The sequence below is a fragment of the Euleptes europaea genome, chromosome 8 (genome assembly GCF_029931775.1).
Source record: "Euleptes europaea isolate rEulEur1 chromosome 8, rEulEur1.hap1, whole genome shotgun sequence".
NCBI lineage: Eukaryota > Metazoa > Chordata > Lepidosauria > Squamata > Sphaerodactylidae > Euleptes > Euleptes europaea.
Genome location: NC_079319.1, coordinates 40,997,294 through 41,015,730, shown reverse-complemented (window position 1 = coordinate 41,015,730; position 18,437 = coordinate 40,997,294). Strand labels below are relative to the sequence as shown.

General features: G+C 46.0%; 1 protein-coding gene across 3 annotated transcripts in view; it reads left to right on the top strand.

Annotated features, from left to right (window-relative positions):
- CHD7 (chromodomain helicase DNA binding protein 7) overlaps positions 1–18,437 on the top strand; it is a 190,723-nt gene that overhangs the window by 102,418 nt on the left and 69,868 nt on the right. For 2 of the 3 annotated variants that reach the window (XM_056854270.1, XM_056854268.1), the window contains one exon: positions 16,091–16,229. In XM_056854270.1, the coding sequence (XP_056710248.1) occupies positions 16,091–16,229 (139 nt within the window). The remainder of the gene's footprint in view (positions 1–16,090; positions 16,230–18,437) is intronic. The other variant, XM_056854271.1, reaches the window with a different exon arrangement.

The window sequence follows — 18,437 nt, the reverse complement described above, 5'->3', positions numbered from 1 at the left end:
GAATAGAGATAACTTTGAAATAAACGTAGAGATGACAGATTTGGCCTTAATAAGATTAACCTCATTTCCTTGGAACCTCAAATTCATTTCATTGAACTTTGCTAATAATTCTGATAAATAAGCAATACTGTAACTGTAAATGAACTCTTTGAATTAATTGCTTCCCCCTAAATTTTCCCCTTAAAAACTATTTTTTAAAACAGTTATTGAAAAAATTTAAATCCTTATATAACCTAACAATACTAATATTGGGCGGGCTGCTACAAAAATAACAGTACACTTCATAATCAACAGGTTCATTAAGTGAGAACACAGGAAAATAAGTACCACCAACAATACTATTATTTTAAGGACTCACCAGCAAAAACTTGACAAATGACACAGAAACAAAAACACACGCAGTGACAACAGTTTCTCAAAATTCAGTATACTGGTATGACTAAAAATTCCGATAGTTTCCACCAGTTTTCAGCATTATGCAGAGGCAGAAACTTGGAGGGCCATTTGCCAGCATGGTGTTATAGCCTGGTGAACAATGCAGTATAAGGGGGCCCACCTTGAGCGGAACCCTGCTGCCCCCTTGCCTCTTAGCACCCCCCTAGGTAATCCCATCACCCACTTTGGGAATCACTGGTCTAAGAGAATAAACAATTTTGATCTATTTTGACAGTGAATAACATTATTTGTGAATTTATTGGTCCCAGAATTGAGAAGGGCTGAGTTTTCATGTGCATTAAGTACTTGTATTTGCAAAATATTTTCATGCTTTAGATTTTGAAAATGTTACTTAACTTGCCTAAAGTTAAACGGGGTGGAACTAATGTAACTTTTGATATGTAGAAACATTAGTTCTTGTGTACACAGATTAAAAACATGAGGTTTGGTACTTCATTTGTATTGCAAAGAAAGCTGTGTGATATTGAGCGATAAAACGTATATTTGATGTAACTTGGGGTATTTGTAAGTTCAAAAGGCATCCAAAATGAGGTTAAGCCCTGTCACTCCAAGGATGTGTGGAAAGTTTTCAGGGAGAAAACAACTTCTGTTTTGGATGTTTCCGTAGACAAAGCTTTATTCCTGTTTCCTGTCCGTGCAACACCTACTTCTTGGCTGCCTGAATGGTGTTTTCCCATGCTAACTCTGTAATTAAGTACTCTGTTGTTAGCTCTGCATGTTGTCTGATAGAGAAGGAAATAGCTAATGAAAGCTAGGACTATTGGAATGTGTCCTCAACCATTATACAGGTAGGCTGAACAAATTAGGCATGTGATGTCAATCATGGCCTTTATGCACATTTATAAGTGCATATTTTAAAGCCTGAACACACTCTAGTTTATTGAGTAAATTGAGATACTGTTTGAAGCAATATAATATCTGTGGAAAAAAATTGCTCTTGTGTGCCAGGCAGTACCAAAGGCTGAGAAATCTGTCCTGCAGTGTTCATAATTGAATCAAGGTTTTAAGTGGATCCATAGGCTAAATCATTAATCTGTCAAGCCACAGTTCTCAAACTAGTCAGAGCCATATCATTTGTTATCTTGGTCTGTTGAAATACTACATATGAGATGAAAATAACAGTAATAAGAATGCATAAATATATTTAGTCATAGGGCAATCCTGAGCCATCACAACATAATTGTGGATGGGATTTGGCTTAAATAACAGTAATAAGAATGCATAAATATATTTAGTCATAGGGCAATCCTGAGCCATCACAACATAATTGTGGATGGGATTTGGCTTTCTGTGTGTGGGTTGGGAAGTACAGGTGTTCTAGGCCTTTCTTCAGTTTGCCAGAATTCGATTACTTTCAGCTTTCTGAGTCTGAAGATACATTGTGTTGAATTGGTGATTGTCTCTACTCCAAAGGCTGCATCCCATTGTTTGGTATGGGCTGCCCTGAACTTACCATGCCTTTTTCCTTTTTACTTCTGCCATAGCAAAGCTCTAGCCAGAAACTTTATACAGATCCATGAAAACCGTTTCTAAAACTGAAAGATTGTTCACCTTCTGCTACAGTCTTCCTCATGCCATGTCTTCTGCTTGTTTCCTCCTACGCAGGTGCCTTGTGCTGCAGTTGCACACATAGTAAAACTTCTAAAATATAGTTTGGTATGTTGTAGAAACCAGTTTTGCACAAGAGCTTGGTGCTGATCAGTTTTTGTAACTGCTAACTCTGGCCTTAGTGCCAATAAGAAAAACAAATGGAGGAAATGAAGGAAACCCCACCTCCATGAGAATTAACTTGGAGTTTATCTGGAGCTAGTAGTCTGGACTTCTAATCAGAAGGAGATTGAGACTAGGAAGGGCAGCCATGAAGGAGCTAGAAAATATTTTGAAGTGTAAGGATGTGTCACTGGCCATCAAGACTAGGTTAATTCATGCCATTGTATTCCCTATTACTATGTATGGGTGTGAAAGCTGGACAGTGAAGAAAGCTGATAGGAAGAAAATAGATTCCTTTGAAATGTGGTGTTGGAGGAGAGTGTTACGGATTCCGTGGACTGCCAAAAAAACAAATCAGTGGGTTATAGATCAAATCAAGCCTGAACTGACCCTAGAAGCTAAAATGACTAAACTGAGGCTGTCGTATTTTGGTCACGTCATGAGACGACAAGAGTCACTGGAAAAGACAGTCATGCTAGGAAAAGTTGAGGGCAGCAGGAAAAGAGGCAGACCCAACAAGAGATGGATTGACTCAATAAAGGAAGCCACAGCCTTCAATTTGCAAGATCTGAGCAAGGCTGTCAAAGATAGGACACTTTGGAGGACTTTCAATCATAGGGTCGCCATGAGTCGGAAGCGACTTGACGGCACTTCACACACACACACACACACACACACACACAGTAGTCTGGACTACAAATTCCAAAGCGTAAAGACCCAAAGACTGCATCTTGCAAGAGAGAGACCTTTTGTTTTTGTTTTTCCCAAATCTAGTATAGATTTTTCTATATATTTCACACTGTTTCCCAATGTTTTGACAAATTTATTTGGCTGTTTTAAAGTGTTTCTGCTTTTGAACATGGAAACTGTGAAACCCTGCAGAGAAGGCTTTTGAAAGAGGGCAGAAGATTATTGTGATCTGTAGTTCTTCTAGTGATCAGTACTGAATTCAGCCAGAAATCTCCGTGAGAGTTGTAGTGAAATCAAGAAAGGGTAGAGTGTGGGAGGGAGGTATATGGTTGTAGCTTGATTTTGGGCTTATCACATCACCCAGAGTCTCTCTTTTCTCCCAGTATTTCACTGCAAGAGACATTAATGAGGAATGAATACAAACAAGATGAAAATTAAGGAAAAATAATTTTAGAAGGTTTCTTCAGAATTTCAGTAAAATAGCCAAATAGTCCATATACCCTGTCTCTTGGCATCCTATAATTCTGAATGAAATTTGAAACTGAAAAATCAGGTTAGGTTTATATAACTAGGGATTATAAATAGTAAATTCTGCTGGCTTTTGTGCTAAACTCTGAGCCTAAGAGTAGGGTCCCAGAAAGAGAATGGGGTTAAAATAGGATGAGGTATAACTGGCTCAAGCAGGCTTGGTGTAGTGGTTAAGAGAAGTGGTTTGGAGCTGTGGACTCTGGAGAACTGGGTTTGATTCCCCTCTCCTCACATAAGTGGCGGACGCTAAGCTGGTGAACCGGGTTGGTTTCCCCACTTCTCCTCATGAAGCAATCTGAGTGACCTTGGGCTAGTCACGGTTCTCTTAGAGCTCTCTCAGCCTCACCTACCTCACAGGGTGTCTGTTGTGGGGGGGGGAGGGAAGGTGATTGTAAACCAGTTTGATTCTTCCTTAAATGATAGAGAAAGTCAGCATATAAAAACCAACTCTCCTTCTTTTTCTGTGGATGTGCAGCCTCATATACCAGTGAGAGGAAAATGAGAAAACAAGCAGTGTGCTCATTGCTTAGGTGTGTACTGCATCAATGCATGTTAAGGAAGCTTGATTCCCTACATTCTCCTACAAATGGACCTTGTTCTTGTTTGGAGGTTCTAGCAGGGGAGCGCAGCTATTATATGCCCTTGACCGAAGAACGGTACACTCCTTCTATCTGGGATGGTCGTCCTCTTCCACCGAGCATGCAGTTTCAGGAGGGACGCACATGGAGCGGTGAGGGAGGTAGGGGACACCCCCCTAGCCAGCCAGATCAGCTGAATCAACCCTGGCAATCAATGGGGTGACAGATGTCACAGCCAGATCGCCCTCACATCCATGTTAAGGAGAAGTGTGACTGCGTGCACTGATGCCTTGTCCCCTCTTATGAATATTCACTTCATGTGGGCATAGCATTTAAACACGAACAAACCGAATGTGTGTAGTCCTTTATTAGGAACCCTTGAAAAGCAGCATAAGGAATGGAGCCTAATCACATCCAGCCTACCAGTTTTTTTTGGGGGGGGGCAGGAGAAGGCAACAGCAGTGCTTTCTGTTTTCACCTCCAGTTCCCACACCAACCAGGGAGCAAATATGGGCAAGCAGCAACACTGCTGCTTCCTTTTCCCTCTTTCCCCAGCCTCTGTGTGAGCATGCAGCAGGGTCTGTGACCAAGAGGAGGATAGTCAGAGCTCTTTTTTTTCTTTCTTCCTCCTCCTCCTGCTGCCCCAGTCCTGAAATGGGAGAGAGGATAGACAATTCACGAAGATCAGGATCGGGACTCTGTGTTCTTCACAGTCCTTCACAGATCCCTGCTTGTAAATTTACTAAATAATACAATGTAGTGCTTCTGTGTTTGTGTTGTGCCCTTATGAGGGTCCTATGTGTCTGAGGCAGCAGAACCATGTGGTCTCTGAAGAAGAAAAGGTGAAAGGCTACATGGAAGGATAGCATTAACAGAATACTGATCCTGTCTTTTAGTAAGTCCACGTATGTGTTCTCTTGCCACTAACATGGGGGGGGGGGGAAACGATGGGTCCTGGGATGGTTTCAAAAACTAAAGAGAGAAAAAGTAATGAAATTCAGGAGGAAGAGATGGAGAACTTGGTTGAGGACAATGCGAAGGATTAAAATTTGATGTATCCAACACTGCTCAAACACACTTTCCTGTTCACAGTCTATAGTTCACGGGCCCCTAACCTTTATAAGCCTGTGGGCACTTGGGAATTCTGACACAGGCTGGTGGGTGCAACTAGATCATAGCATCTTGTTGAGGCACTTGGAGGCAGATGTAAGTATCGGGATGTGGTCTGAACTGGTTCAAATCATTCCTCACAGATCAGACTCAAAGGGTTGCTTTGGTAGACCGGATGTCATAAGTATGAGACCTATTCTGTGGAGTTCCACAGAGCACAATCCTATCCCCCACATGCTTTTCAATCTCTGTATAAAGCCTTTAGAACAAATCATTCGTAGCTTTGGGGTTGGATGTAGGGCTGTCAAAAAAAAAAAATTCGGTACAGTTCGGATTCGGCCGAATTTGACCCTTGTGGGGTCGGTACGTGCCGAAGTCCGAACTCCCCCGCTTCGGATCCCCGGTAATTCGGGGGGATCCGGAGTTCGGGGGAAAATTCGGCCGAAGCGCGCCTTCAGGGATTCCCTGAAGGCGCTGGGGCCCTTTAAACTGATCTGAGCGTCCCAGCTGGGAGGCGCAGATCAGTTTAAAGGGCAGCCCGCCCCCCTTCAGCGGGCTCCGCTGAAGGGGGGCGGGCTGCCCTTTAAACTCATCTGCGCCTCCCGGCCGGGAGGCACAGATGAGTTTAAATGACAGCTTCGCCTCTCCAGCGGGCTCCCGTGAAGGGGGGCGGGCTGCCCTTTAAACTCATCTGTGCCTCCCGGCCGGGAGGCACAGATGAGTTTGAATGACAGCCCGCCTCCCTTCAGCAGGCTCCCGTGAAGGGGGGGGCTGTCATTTAAACTCATCTGTGCCTCCCGGCTGGGAGGCACAGATGAGTTTGAATGAGAGCCCGCCTCCCTTCAGCGGGCTCCCGTGAAGGGGGGGCTGTCATTTAAACTCATCTGTGCCTCCCGGCCGGGAGGCACAGATGAGTTTGAATGACAGCCCGCCTCCCTTCAGCGGGCTCCCGTGAAGGGGGGGGGCTGTCATATAAACTCATCTGTGCCTCCCGGCCGGGAGGCTCAGATGAGTTTAAATGACAGCCCGCCTCCCTTCAGCGGGCTCCCGTGAAGGGGGGGGAAGCTGTCATTTAAACTCATCTGTGCCTCCCGGCCGGGAGGCTCAGATGAGTTTAAATGACAGCCCGCCTCCCTTCAGCGGGCTCCCGTGATCAGTTTAAAGGGCAGCCCGCGCCTTTCAGCGGGCTCCCCTGAAGGGGGGGCCGAATTGGCCGAATTTATTCGCGAACTCCCGAACTCGCTGAATTCGGCCCCCCCGGTTGCCCGCCAGATTTGAGTTCGGATCCGTCCGAACTGAAAATCACCGAATCGGGAAATTCGGTTGATTTTCAGTTCGGACCGAACCGAATTGACAGCCCTAGTTGGATGTCATAAATATGCAGATGATACTCATCCCTAGATATCCTTCCTTATTCCAATCAACTGGTGATGCAGTTGAAGAAGAAGAGTTGGTTTTTATATGCCAACTTTCTCTACCACTTAACAGAAACTCAAACTGGCTTACAATCACCTTCCCCTCCCCACAACAGACACCCGATGAGGTAGGTGGGGCTGAGAGAGAGTGACTTGCCCAAGGCCACCCAGCTGGCTTCATGTGTAGGAGTGGGGAAACAAATCCAATTTAGCAGATTAGCCTCCGCCATTCATGTGGAGGAGTGGGGAATCAAACCTGGTTCTCCAGTTCAGAGTCCACCATTCCTGAATGGCTGCTGTGGTAAATTGGCTAAGAATGAACAAACTGAAACTAAACCCTGAAAAGACAGAGATAATGCTGGGTCGGAAGGTGGGGATCTTGAAGTGCTTGAGAAGTGTTTGAGAAGTGCTCGCTACTTCTGATGGAATTCACCTGACCCTTGCTGACTCAGTTAAGAGCTTTGGAGTTATACTGGGTCCAACTTTATTACTGGAGAAGCAAGTTAATGCAGTTGTAAAAAGGGGGCTTCTTCCAACTCAGCTTAGCTCTAAAAAGGGTCTCTTAGCTTGAGAAAGATAATCTGGCCACCTGGATCCATGCCATGGTGACATCAAGACTAGACTACTGTAATGCACTGTATATTGGTCTCCCCTCAAAATCAATTTGAAATTCTAGTTGGGGCAGAATGCCACAGCTTGGCTATTATCAGGAGCTAGATGGGCCACTCATATTACTCCCATCCTGCAGGCACTTCACTAGCTACCCATCAGTTACTGGGCTGAATTTAAGGTATTAGCTATCACATCTAAAGCCTTTCACAGCCTTGGACCCTCATATCTGTGAGACTGCCTCTTCCCCTATGCTCTGACATGACATCTTCTCTTATCGAAGCAAAATCTTCTGTAGGTGCCAACCTGCAAATAGGCAAGATCAACAAATCATGTGCTTTCTCCATTGTGGCCCACACCTTGTGGAAGTCTGCCTGAGGAAGTCAGGAAGGCTCCCATTCTCCTGGCTTTCCGCAAACTACCGTATATACCCATGTATAAGCCGACCCGCGTATAAGCCGAGGTGCCTAATTTCTCCCCCAAAATGGGGAAAAATTAGGCACCCGCGTATAAGCCGAGGGTCGGCTTATAACCCCTCCCCCCCCCGCAGGCTTACCTGAAAGGCTCTCCAGCAGCGAGGGTCCGGCGGCGGCGCGGCCCGGGGGGGCCTGGGCAGCCTTCCTGCGGCTGCAGGAGTCTGCCCCAGGCCGCTCCCGGCGGGAGGAAGCGGCGGCGAGGCCCAGGGGGACCCGGAGCAGCCTTCCTGCGGCTGCAGGAGGCTGCCCAAGGCCCCTCCCGCCCGGGAAAAATGGCGGGGGGGGGGGCGGGAAGGGCCGGGGCAGCCGTCCTGCGGCTGCAGGAGGCTGCCCAAGGCCCCTCCCGCCCGAAAAAAATGGCGGGGGGGCGGCGGGAAGGGCCGGGGCAGCCATCCTGCGGCTGCAGGAGGCTGCCCAAGGCCCCTCCCGTCCGGGAAAAATGGCGGCGGGGGCCGGGGGCCCCGGGGAAGCCATCCTGCGGCTGCAGGAGGCTGCCCAAGGCCCCTCCCACCCAAAAAAATGGCGGGGGGCGGCGGGAAGGGCAGGGGCAGCCATCCTGTGGCTGCAGGAGGCTGCCCAAGGCCCCTCCCGTCCGGGAAAAATGGCGGCGGGGGCGGGGGGCCCGGGGAAGCCATCCTGCGGCTGCAGGAGGCTGCCCCAGGCCGCTCCCGGCAGCAGGAAGCGGCACGAGCCCGGCGGCGGCGACGGCGGTAAGTTTCCCCCCTCCCTCCTCCCTCCTCCCTCCTCCCTCCCTCCCCCCGTATTGACCCGCGTATAAGCCGAGGCCGGCTTTTTCAGCCCATTTTTGGGGCTGAAAAACTCGGCTTATACGTGAGTATATACGGTATGCAAAACTGAATTATTCAAGAGGGCATTTCTGCTCAGGCAATAGAGTTGCACTGTACTAAATGTTTCACTGAGTTCCTTGAATAAATTCTTAGGGACTGTGGGCTATACTACTATGTATAGCTGGCTGAAACTAGGACCCTACTATGAATTTTGTGTCATTTAATGTGTCATGTTAATACTTATGCTTTGCTTCAGTTCTGTTTTTAGGCTTCTGCTTGGTTCTACAACCTTAATCCTATGTATTGTTTATTGAATGTCCCATCTGTCAATTGTATCGACTCACTGTGTGTAATTCACCTTGAGTCCAAGTGAGAAAGGCGAACTATAAATAATGTAAATAAAAATAAATAAAATAAACTACAAAAAGGAGCTAACCACAAAACTGGCTACTACAGGAAGCAGAGACACACACATATATGAAACCCAAGGGCAGAGGAGAAGAAGGGTAATATAAAATTTTAAAAATATACTGGGAAAGAGGAGTGATCTGCACAGCCAGTCAGATCTCCAGTGGCCAATCAGAAGCCCTTCTGAGCAGAAGTCCCACTGAGGCCAAAATGGCCTGGGAAAAGCCACCCCCCCCCGGGCCCTTTCCATCCTCTATCCTTTCCTCCCTTTAGAGCAGTGGTTCCTAACCTTTTTTTTCCAGTTGCATACCCCTTGGCAGCTCATTTCTATAAATTGTATCCTCCTTAACACCAAAATGTTTGTAATAAAGATAGTTGCTGTTATTTCAAATTTAGATTTCCGCCATTATTATTTTTTCTGCGTACCCTGGTTTGTAGCCCTGGGGGTACACGTACCCCAGGTTGGGAATCACTGCTTTAGAGGGAGGCTCAGCTAAGGGGAATGGTGTGCAGCGCCAGGCTTGACTGCAGCACCATCACTGGGCTGGCCAGCTGAGCAGGAAAGGTGGCCACTGCCACCTGCAGTGAGTCACACAACTTTCTAGCATCAGGATTTTCCCCAGACACGTTGTGCAGCTGCTGCTGCTGCTACTAAACCCTGCAGTGGCACCCAGCAGATGAGCCGTGTGGTGGTGCCCACCGGACAAGGTGTCCAGACCCAGCAGCAGGACTGGGCCACATGAGTCATCTGGCAGCAGTTGCTCAAGTTGAGATGATTGTGAAGAGGTGGAGGCAGAGCCAGCATGCTCATGACCCCTCTTTCTTTCCACCCATTGACTGAGTGCCCAGAAGAGGAGGGGTCATGTGCTCAGGGTAGCCACAACATGCAGTCAGGTTGTGAAGTGTGAATTAGTGAAATTGCAAGTGACGAATTGAGTCTGCTGTACAGAACTTTTGTGCAAAGATAATTTATATAATGCTCAACACTTAATGGTGGTGTAGAATTTGGGGGCTTAGGTTATGCATATTTTTTTCCTCTTTTCATGTAGAGTCTCCATTACTCACTTAGCCATGTTGAACTTGATTTTCCGCAGTATTCTCTCAAGCATGGGGGGGGGGGGTTTGTAAGAGAGTGTGTGTATGTATGTATGGGGGGGAAAAGAGAAATTGTGCAGCTGCTTGAGTCTTTCCAATCCCACTGAAAATGCAGTAGCTGTGTGGGAAAGACCAACACAGTTGGCCCCATCCATGTGCTTGTGGGTGTATTAGGGTTGACAGCTCTGGGTTGGGAAATACATGGAGATTTTGGGGGTGGAGCTTAAGGAGGGAGAGGTTTGGGATCGGGAAGAACTTCAACAAAGTATAATGTCATAGAGTCCAAAGTGGCCATTTTCTCCAGGTGATCTTCTTTGCTTGAAGATCAGTTGTAATCCCAGAAGACCTTCAGCCACCACCTGGAGACTGGCAACCATAGTGTGTATGATTAAATAACACACACACAGGGTTGCCAGGTGCCTGTTAATGATGAGCAATTGCCCACCAATTAACAGGCCTGCCTACTACCCCTCAGCTGGCTGGCAGGGGAAACAGGCCAGCTAAAGGGTGGCACAATAATGTACCTTCAGGGGTAAATCTGGAAGCGATGGGGATGCTCTAGCACCGTGTTGGCGAACCTACGGCACGCGTGCCACTTCCGGCACGCGTAGCCCTCTCTGCCGGCACGCGTGGTTCCTCCAAGCCGCTGGCCTTTCCGGCTCTGGCCCTCCCCGGATGGGGGAGGCTGTAGCCCAGGGGTGGGGAACCTCCGACATCACTGGCGGTGGCCCCCGGACTCTCCCACAGAAGCCGCCGCCATTGCCGCGGGTGGAGGGAGCGTGCGCGGCCGGCCAGGCGGGTGGGAGAGCGGGGAACAGAAGCCGGGCGCCCACACTCGGCATGGCCGGCGGCTTCTCTGGCGCCCTCTGGGCCTGTGCGGGCGGAGGGGTGTGGCTGGCCGGTGGGCGCAAAGGAGGTGCCCTCTGCCCCACTTCGCTCGCCTCTCGCCGCATCCCCCCCTTGGGGCAGGCAGGCCGGGTGGGAGATCCCCTCCGGGCGGGGAGCTTAGGGGCCTGGGCAAGGCAGGCAGGCAGAGAGGGGCAGTGAGCTAGGCTGGGCTCCCTCCCTCCTTCTTTCCCTCTGCGCCAGACGGGCCTCCTTTCCACCGGAGCTCCACTCTGAAAGGGGTGGGTGGAGGCGGTGGCGGCAAGGCCCAGCCGGGCGGGGGATCCTCCTCCTGCTGCTGCTCATCCCGGGCACGTGGGAGGCGGCCGGTGGGGCCCAGCCCCGTGCACAGGCGAAGGGCGCGGTGGCAGGGCTGGTGGCTGGCGAGCCGTGGGGCGGGAAGTCAGGCGGAGGCTCTGGGGCACCTCCTTCCCCTCCCTCGCTGGCAGCGGGCCAGGCTGGACGGGGGCAGCTGTCAGCGGGGCAGGATGCCGAGCCTCCGCGGGAAGGGAAGGGTCTCCCGGCCCCAGTGCGCTGCGGGCTGTTCTGCGCGCTCGCCCCCCTTCTCTGCTGCGGGCTGAGGGAGGAGGGGTGTGTGTGTGTGTGTGTGTGAGAGAGAGAGAGAGAGAGAGAGAGAAGCGGGAAGGCTTTCCTGTCTCTGGCCATTCATGCATGGGATGTTTTGCCTTGGATTTGCCGCTCTGTAGAGTCCCCATGCAGAGTTTTGAGAATCTGGATGGGGAAAATGTGCATCTGGAGAGTGGCAAATCCAAGGCAAAACCTCCCATGCATAAATGGCCTCTTCCTTTCTCTGTCTCCCTCTGTCCTTTTGTTTCCCTCCCTCGCTCCATTTCTTTCTCCCTTTCTCTCTCTTTTTCTTTCTTTCTCTCCCTCCCTCCCTTCCCTTCTTTCCTTCCTTCCTTCTTTCCCTCCAGCAGCTTCTCCGGCGCCCTCTGGGTCTGTGCGGGCGGAGGGGCGTGCAGTCCTATTCCACCTTTGAAGTGCCCACAAGCCATCCTCCAAACACCTTTCCATTTGTCTTGATATGTAGAGAGAAAACACTAAGGAACTAGTTGCCAATCTCCAGGTACTAGCTGGAGACCTGCTATTACAAGTGATATCCAGCCAACAGACATCAGTTCTCCTGGAGAAAATGGCCACTTTGGCAATTGGACTCTATGGCACTGAAGTCCCTCCCCAAACCCGTCCTCCTCAGGCGCCACCCCAAAAACCTCCCACTCATGGCGAAGAGGAACTTGGCAACCCTAGCCCTCCCTCTGGGCCCCCTCTGGGGGTGGTATTCAGGTTAAATTGCCGCATTGGCACTCGGCGATAAACAAGTGGGCTTTTGGTTGCAGTTTGGGCACTCAGTCTCTAAAAGGTTCGCCATCACTGCTCTAGCATGTCCCTAAAAAACACTATGGAAACCATAGAGTTTTTGGAGGTATGTACTAGAGCTCCCTCGCCCAGATCTCCCACTCCCAATGGCAAGTGGGAGACCTGGTAACTCTACACACATACCGTGTATCCATGAGCAATGGAACCTAGGGACAGCTTTTGATCTTGATTGTCATTTCAGAAATGTTAAATCTCTGTTTTATTTTAATAAATACTGATAAAATTAATGTTTTAAATCAATGTTACATTATATGTATTTAGAATTCTTTGCTTCAGTTTGATGGCATTGATATAGCCCATCCGTTTTTGAGATATTGTAGGGTAGAAATCCCAATTTAAAATATTGACCCATAACACTAAAAGGTTGTTTTAATGTTTCAGGTTTGGCTGATTTGGCCCTGTTTATTGCTTAGTCTGAACTGCATTTTTGGTGGTGGTTCCTTTTGTATTTCCTGCTTTTTAAGTCTTTATCCTGTTCTGTTTCCTTTATTCTTTGCTTGCTTTATATCTCCTTTCTATTGTTCTGCATCGGTAACCTTATTTTGTCACACTGCCATTTTGCTAGTGTTTTCCTCTGAGAGTGTATCTCATACCTGTCAATGGTTGAGCATAAGGAGAAGCTTTGAACTGGTATTTGGATTGAAATCTGAAATGATACCTAATGATATGAGTATGTTTTTTATTAAAAAATCAAAATATTCAAGAAGGGCTTGTCTTTGAAGTGAGAGAAAACGACAGGTTTTTTTTAAGGGTAATAGCAAAACAGTTTCCAAGTATCCCAGAGGGATAACATCTGAATACGTTATCCACAAATTTATTTGCACATGTGCAATTAAGGGATACATTTTTTAATATATATAGTACTAAGCTTTGAATTTGGCTATGAACTCATTTGTGTTGCCTTTGAAACTGGAAATCTGTGTGTTGATTGTTGTGGAACACAGGCAGGGCTATGCTGCTGCAGTTGTCTTTTTGGGGGGTTTCCTAGAGGCACCTGGTTGGCCACTGTGTGAACAGACTGCTGAACTTGATGGGTTTAGTCTGATCCAGCATTGCTTTTCTTATGTTGTAGGTAGTTGATGTTCTAAACCACCAGGTGAAATTTGCTTTGGTTAACTGCAGAGCAGTGATGTAAAATCCTTCTGCAGCTGAGACAAAGCTTGTTGCTTTTTCTGTATCTTCTATATCTTTATTCAAAACAACATTGTGAATTGGTTCTTGTAGGTTATCCGGGCTGTGTAACCGTGGTCTTGGTATTTTCTTTCCTGACGTTTCGCCCGCAGCTATGGCAGGCATCTTCAGAGGATTAACACTGAAGGACAGTGTCTCTATCTTCAGTGTTACTCCTCTGAAGATGCCTGCCACAGCTGCTGGCGAAACGTCAGGAAAGAAAATACCAAGACCACGGTTACACAGCCCGGATAACCTACAAGAACCAATGAACTCTGACCGTGAAAGCCTTCGACAATAACATTGTGAATCTTTATTGAATTATGTCCTCTAATATAGTTTATTAAATACAGGGGTCTCCTGGGCTTGGCTATTCATCTGAAATTGGAATTGAAATAAAACCTCATGGAACCGTTATCTTGTTCCTAAGTAAATTCTGTGTGTTTGTGCATGTGTGTACTTTTATTTTATCAGGAATATAACTATTGGAAGTCCCATGAACAGGTTACTGTGTATATTTTAGTGTGAGAAACCCTGTGTCTTGTTGTATTACACAGGTCATAAATGGCATACATCATCAGGCACTTATTATTATAAATAGGAAAGGTCAGAGGTGTTTAAAAAATCTTTGTGCATAAACAGATACTACAGTTCCTTCACTTGGGTTCCTGGTTTGTATGAAGCCTCTTATGTCCTAAGCACTTGGAGATTCTGAATGTCTTAAACAATAGAAATCATTAGCACGCATTCCAGCCTTTCTAAAAAATAACATTTTTTATCAGACCTGGCCTGTGCTGTTCTTCAATATGTTAAGCCTGTTACTTGTGTGCTGAAGGTGCGCTCCGTGTACCCTGACTGCTATTAAATTAAATTGTATGCTTAGCTCTGATTTATAGAGGTCACTAATAAAAAGCACTAGCCTGTCAACTTGCTTTACCTGGCAGCAGTTCAACTACGACAGGCTTACCTTTGATTTAAACAAATTTGAGAAATATGTAAAGTTTGGGGAAGCAGTTTTGCACTGATTTGATAAAAGAAACCACAAAATGCTGCAGCGCAGGTGTTGAGAATGTTTGAAAGCTGATTGAGGGAAGCAGATGGCTTTAGTCAGTGGCATCCAGCCAAAAGAGCAGGTGCTGGTCATGTGACCACTGGTTACCAGGGTAATCTGATTGCTCTTGGCGTGCAGATGAAAGGAAAGGGGCCCAGTGTTCAGCTGTAGTATTGTATAATTTGTGGCAGTTAGAGCGGAAATAAATGCTGGAAATGGAGCCTCATAGTAGGGGAGACTTCTGTCCATGTGTTGTATATGCGCTAGGATGGTTGGAAAGGGAACTGTTGTACAGATTCGTTGTTTTTTTTAATGATATGTCTTCTATAGCCTTTGTAATGATGTTAAACATTACAGGGTTTAGTTTTTTTTTTTTAAATTGTATATGTGCTGTGTTGTTCATAAGATGTTTACAGAAGCTCCTTGTACAATAACTATAAAGCAAAATACAGTGTGATAAACATTTTCTCTTTTTAAGTGATCAAATTCACTTGCCTCGTTTTTTCCCCCTCCAACAAGTTTGAGTATTCAGGCAATATTCTGTTAAAATATATGGCAGACAAAAATCATAACTGTATCAGAAAATGTGCTGTAACTGAATATTAAATATTGTTTGTTGTATTGCGATTTCTGTTTCAGTTGTGACTTATAAGTTTCTCAAAACTAAGTCCATGTCTATGTATCTTGGTTTTGTCAAATGTTTTAGCAGAAGTTTGCTTGAATAATCATAAGTGTTTTAGTACAAAAAAACTTGAAGAAAAGGTACAAGGATAGTAAATATTCCTTTTTCTTCATCTTCTTAGCTTTTTTTTTCTTTTTTTTGCTGTCAAGTCACAGCTGACTTATGGTGACCTCATAGGGTTTTCCAGGCAAGAGGCGTTTGGAGGTGGTTTGCAATTGCCTGACTCCACTTTACAACCCTGGTATTCCTTGGAGATCTCCCATCCAAATACTAGCCAGGGTCAGGGCTGAGAGTGTATGGCTGTCCCAAGGTCACCCAGCAAGCTTCCATGGTGCGAGTGGGGATTTGGACCTGGGTTTCCTAGTCCAACACCTCAACCACTACACCATGCTAGCTCTTAAAATATTCCTAACCCTGAACAAATTAAGCCAATTTACAATTTTCCATCATGTTCTGTTTTACACATTTAGTATTCAGTATTTCTAACTTAAAGAAAATAATGCCTATGAAATCTTGCGTACTTTTGGTATGCTGAAAATAAGATCCTTACTATTGTGGCAGATATGGGCCCCTATTTTCTTGCTGCTCTATCCTTGCAGCATGAGGCCCTCCATCCCTGTTAGTTTGGAGACAGACAGCCCTTTCTTTGGGGACCTCTTGCACCCTCCTTCTTATTCTGTTTTGGAACTCAGTGTACTTGGTCTTGGGATATCTACTTTAGAAATAGGGGGAATTGTAAGAGAGAGGAAGAATAAGTACAACAGAGGTTTGCTTTTATGCAACTTAATATCAATTGCATCCAAGATCAGCCCTTTGAGTTTTTCTGTGAAATTTCTTTCTCCTGTGACCACTGGTCACAGTGAGTGGGACATATAACATAATTATTAGCAATGGCGATAATGCAGATAATTTGTTTTTAAAATGTTAATAAGGTCAATGTTGAAAACAGCCAAAAGGGAAGTGTTTGCAAATTAATTCCATTCTACATAGTGTAAGAGTTTTTGTTCAGTCAAAATCTGATCAAGGATGCTTATGTTTTAGTAGCAAGAAATCAGAATCAGAATCCAGTGCAGTGAAGAAAAAAGTCAACAAGGGAAAAGAAGGTTCTGAAAATTCCGATTTGGAAAAAACACCACAAGGATCACCACACCCTGAGGAGGAAGATGATGCAGGAGTTCAGGTAGTACTGCTGTTCAGTTGTTTAAGCCTGATTATTGAGCACAGTGTAAAATGTGTGTTGAAAACAAGTTATCTTTTATTGTTGTTAAGCTCATGAATCTCCTTTGGTAGAAATATTAATATGAATTTTAAAAAGGGATCCTATTAGTTTGGAGTTGACCTTTTACCTAAACCTTTTGAGGTTGAATAGGACTACAGAAGGGAGGGAAAGAAGAGCACATGTGTATTTGTATTTCATTTCTTAGTATTTCCTGTTAAGAGATAATGTAATTTGTCACACCATCAGTTTAAATAATGTTCTTTGACACTTTCTGGGTTTGTTTTTCCAGAATAAATGCACCAGTACATTTTTTTCACTGTAATGTAATATTTTGACTTTTCCAGTAAGCTTTTAGCTAGAACCCAAAGTTCTTTTTCAACTTGGGGTCCCAAGCTGGACCACAGCAACATATGCAAGAACACACTCTTCCCAGTCATTATGTGTTTGCATTTACTGATATTGTCTCAGCTCAGATGTAGCACTACAAAATAAGTAGCAGTTCAGAGGGCCCCCACAGATTATTAGGATTGCTTCTTACCAAGGAATCCAAAGGGGGGGGATGGCCTTAGGAGCTGACGTGACCCCTGCGCTGGCGTTAGTGCCACTTGTGCCTGCTAAATGGGCACTAACACTGGTACAGGGGCACTTAAGCTGGTGTTGGGGAGCCATGCAGCAGCACTACACACGGGTGCTGGCACAGCCGTGGCAGTGTTTCTCTGGTGTAAGGGCTTGTGCTGGCGCCAAAGGGGGTGTTCATAGGGGCGGGGCTGACTTTAGTCAGCTCCCTGAGCCCTTTCGCCCCGGGAATGCTCCCTTTTGCTGGCGCAAACTTGCGCCTGTAAAACTGTTGGCCCATGGAGCAGTTTCATGGGGTTTGGAAGAAATAACATTTTTGGCTTGCAGCATCAGGCCAGCAAGCCGCTCAGGACATGGCAAGGGCCCATCACAAGCTGCTCAGGGCCCATCACAACTGCCCCCCCCCCGATAGCACTGTAAATCATGAGTTGCAAATCCCCTTGAAAGTATTATTAAAAGCATTAGTTGGAGACAACTTCTAGTTATTTATTTATTTTATCGAATTTCTACCCCGTCCTCCCTGGCCAAAGCCATAACCATAATTCATTTCAAGCTGTAGTGGGAGAAAATTGGAAAACAGAGGAGAGGCTTTACATAACAAGGGGGAAAGAGCACACGCTGCTGTCTGTGATCCCACCTTCAAAGGCGAGATGCATGGTGACTAGAGACAGGATATTTTCTGTGGTGGCACCTGACCTCTAGAATACCTATCCCCTTTGAGGTGTGCATACTTTTTAAAGCACCAAACCAAAACCTATATTTGCACCCAGGTTTTTAATTTGTGGTTTTATCTTACCAGCTTTTAAATGGTCTGTTTCTGTTTTATGGGTAATTTAAAGCTGTTTATGTCCAGTGGCTTGAATGGCTTGTTTTTATATTGTTATGTTTGTTTTAATTGTAAGTTGCCTTGAGCAGGACTGTGAAGAGGCAGTGCAGAAATATCATAAATAAATAAATCTGGAATAAAGTTTGGAAAGATCTTGTGTGGACTCAGTATTATCTTCTTGGGAGTTTACCATCCTGAATAATTTGGTATTATTTGCATTTGTAGCTGACTCACATTAGAACTGATTTCAGATAATATATCCACAACTAAGGGCACCATCTGTATATAGAACCTGAGGAGCCCCTCTGCATGCTTCCCTTCATTATGACAACTGTTTTTTTACTCCTGTCCTCAGTCTCATGTTTTTAACCAGTTACATAAGATGGCATCTCCTTAACCCATTACCATGTTTTGTTAAGAGTATTGGTGAGGGACTTTGAGAATAGCATTTTCATCATCCAAGAATACAGTGTCTACCCAATCACTCAATCTACATTAATTGTAAAAGGGTCACAGGCAGAAAGTGTGGTGATTTTCTATCCACTAGTCTTGTTCTACTTTTAACAGTTCTATTCTTTGGTAACAAGTGAGTAGGCTGTGAAATTATCTACTAAAATACTGGGTTGGATCCAGAGTACATTTCCCACTAATAGAAGGCCCTTCCATCTGCAGAGCAGACTCTTCCTGCCTCCCACTTGAGCCTGTTGGTATCCCAAATGCTGCTTCTTGGGAACAGGGGACCCTCAGGAATGACATGAGGGCAAACT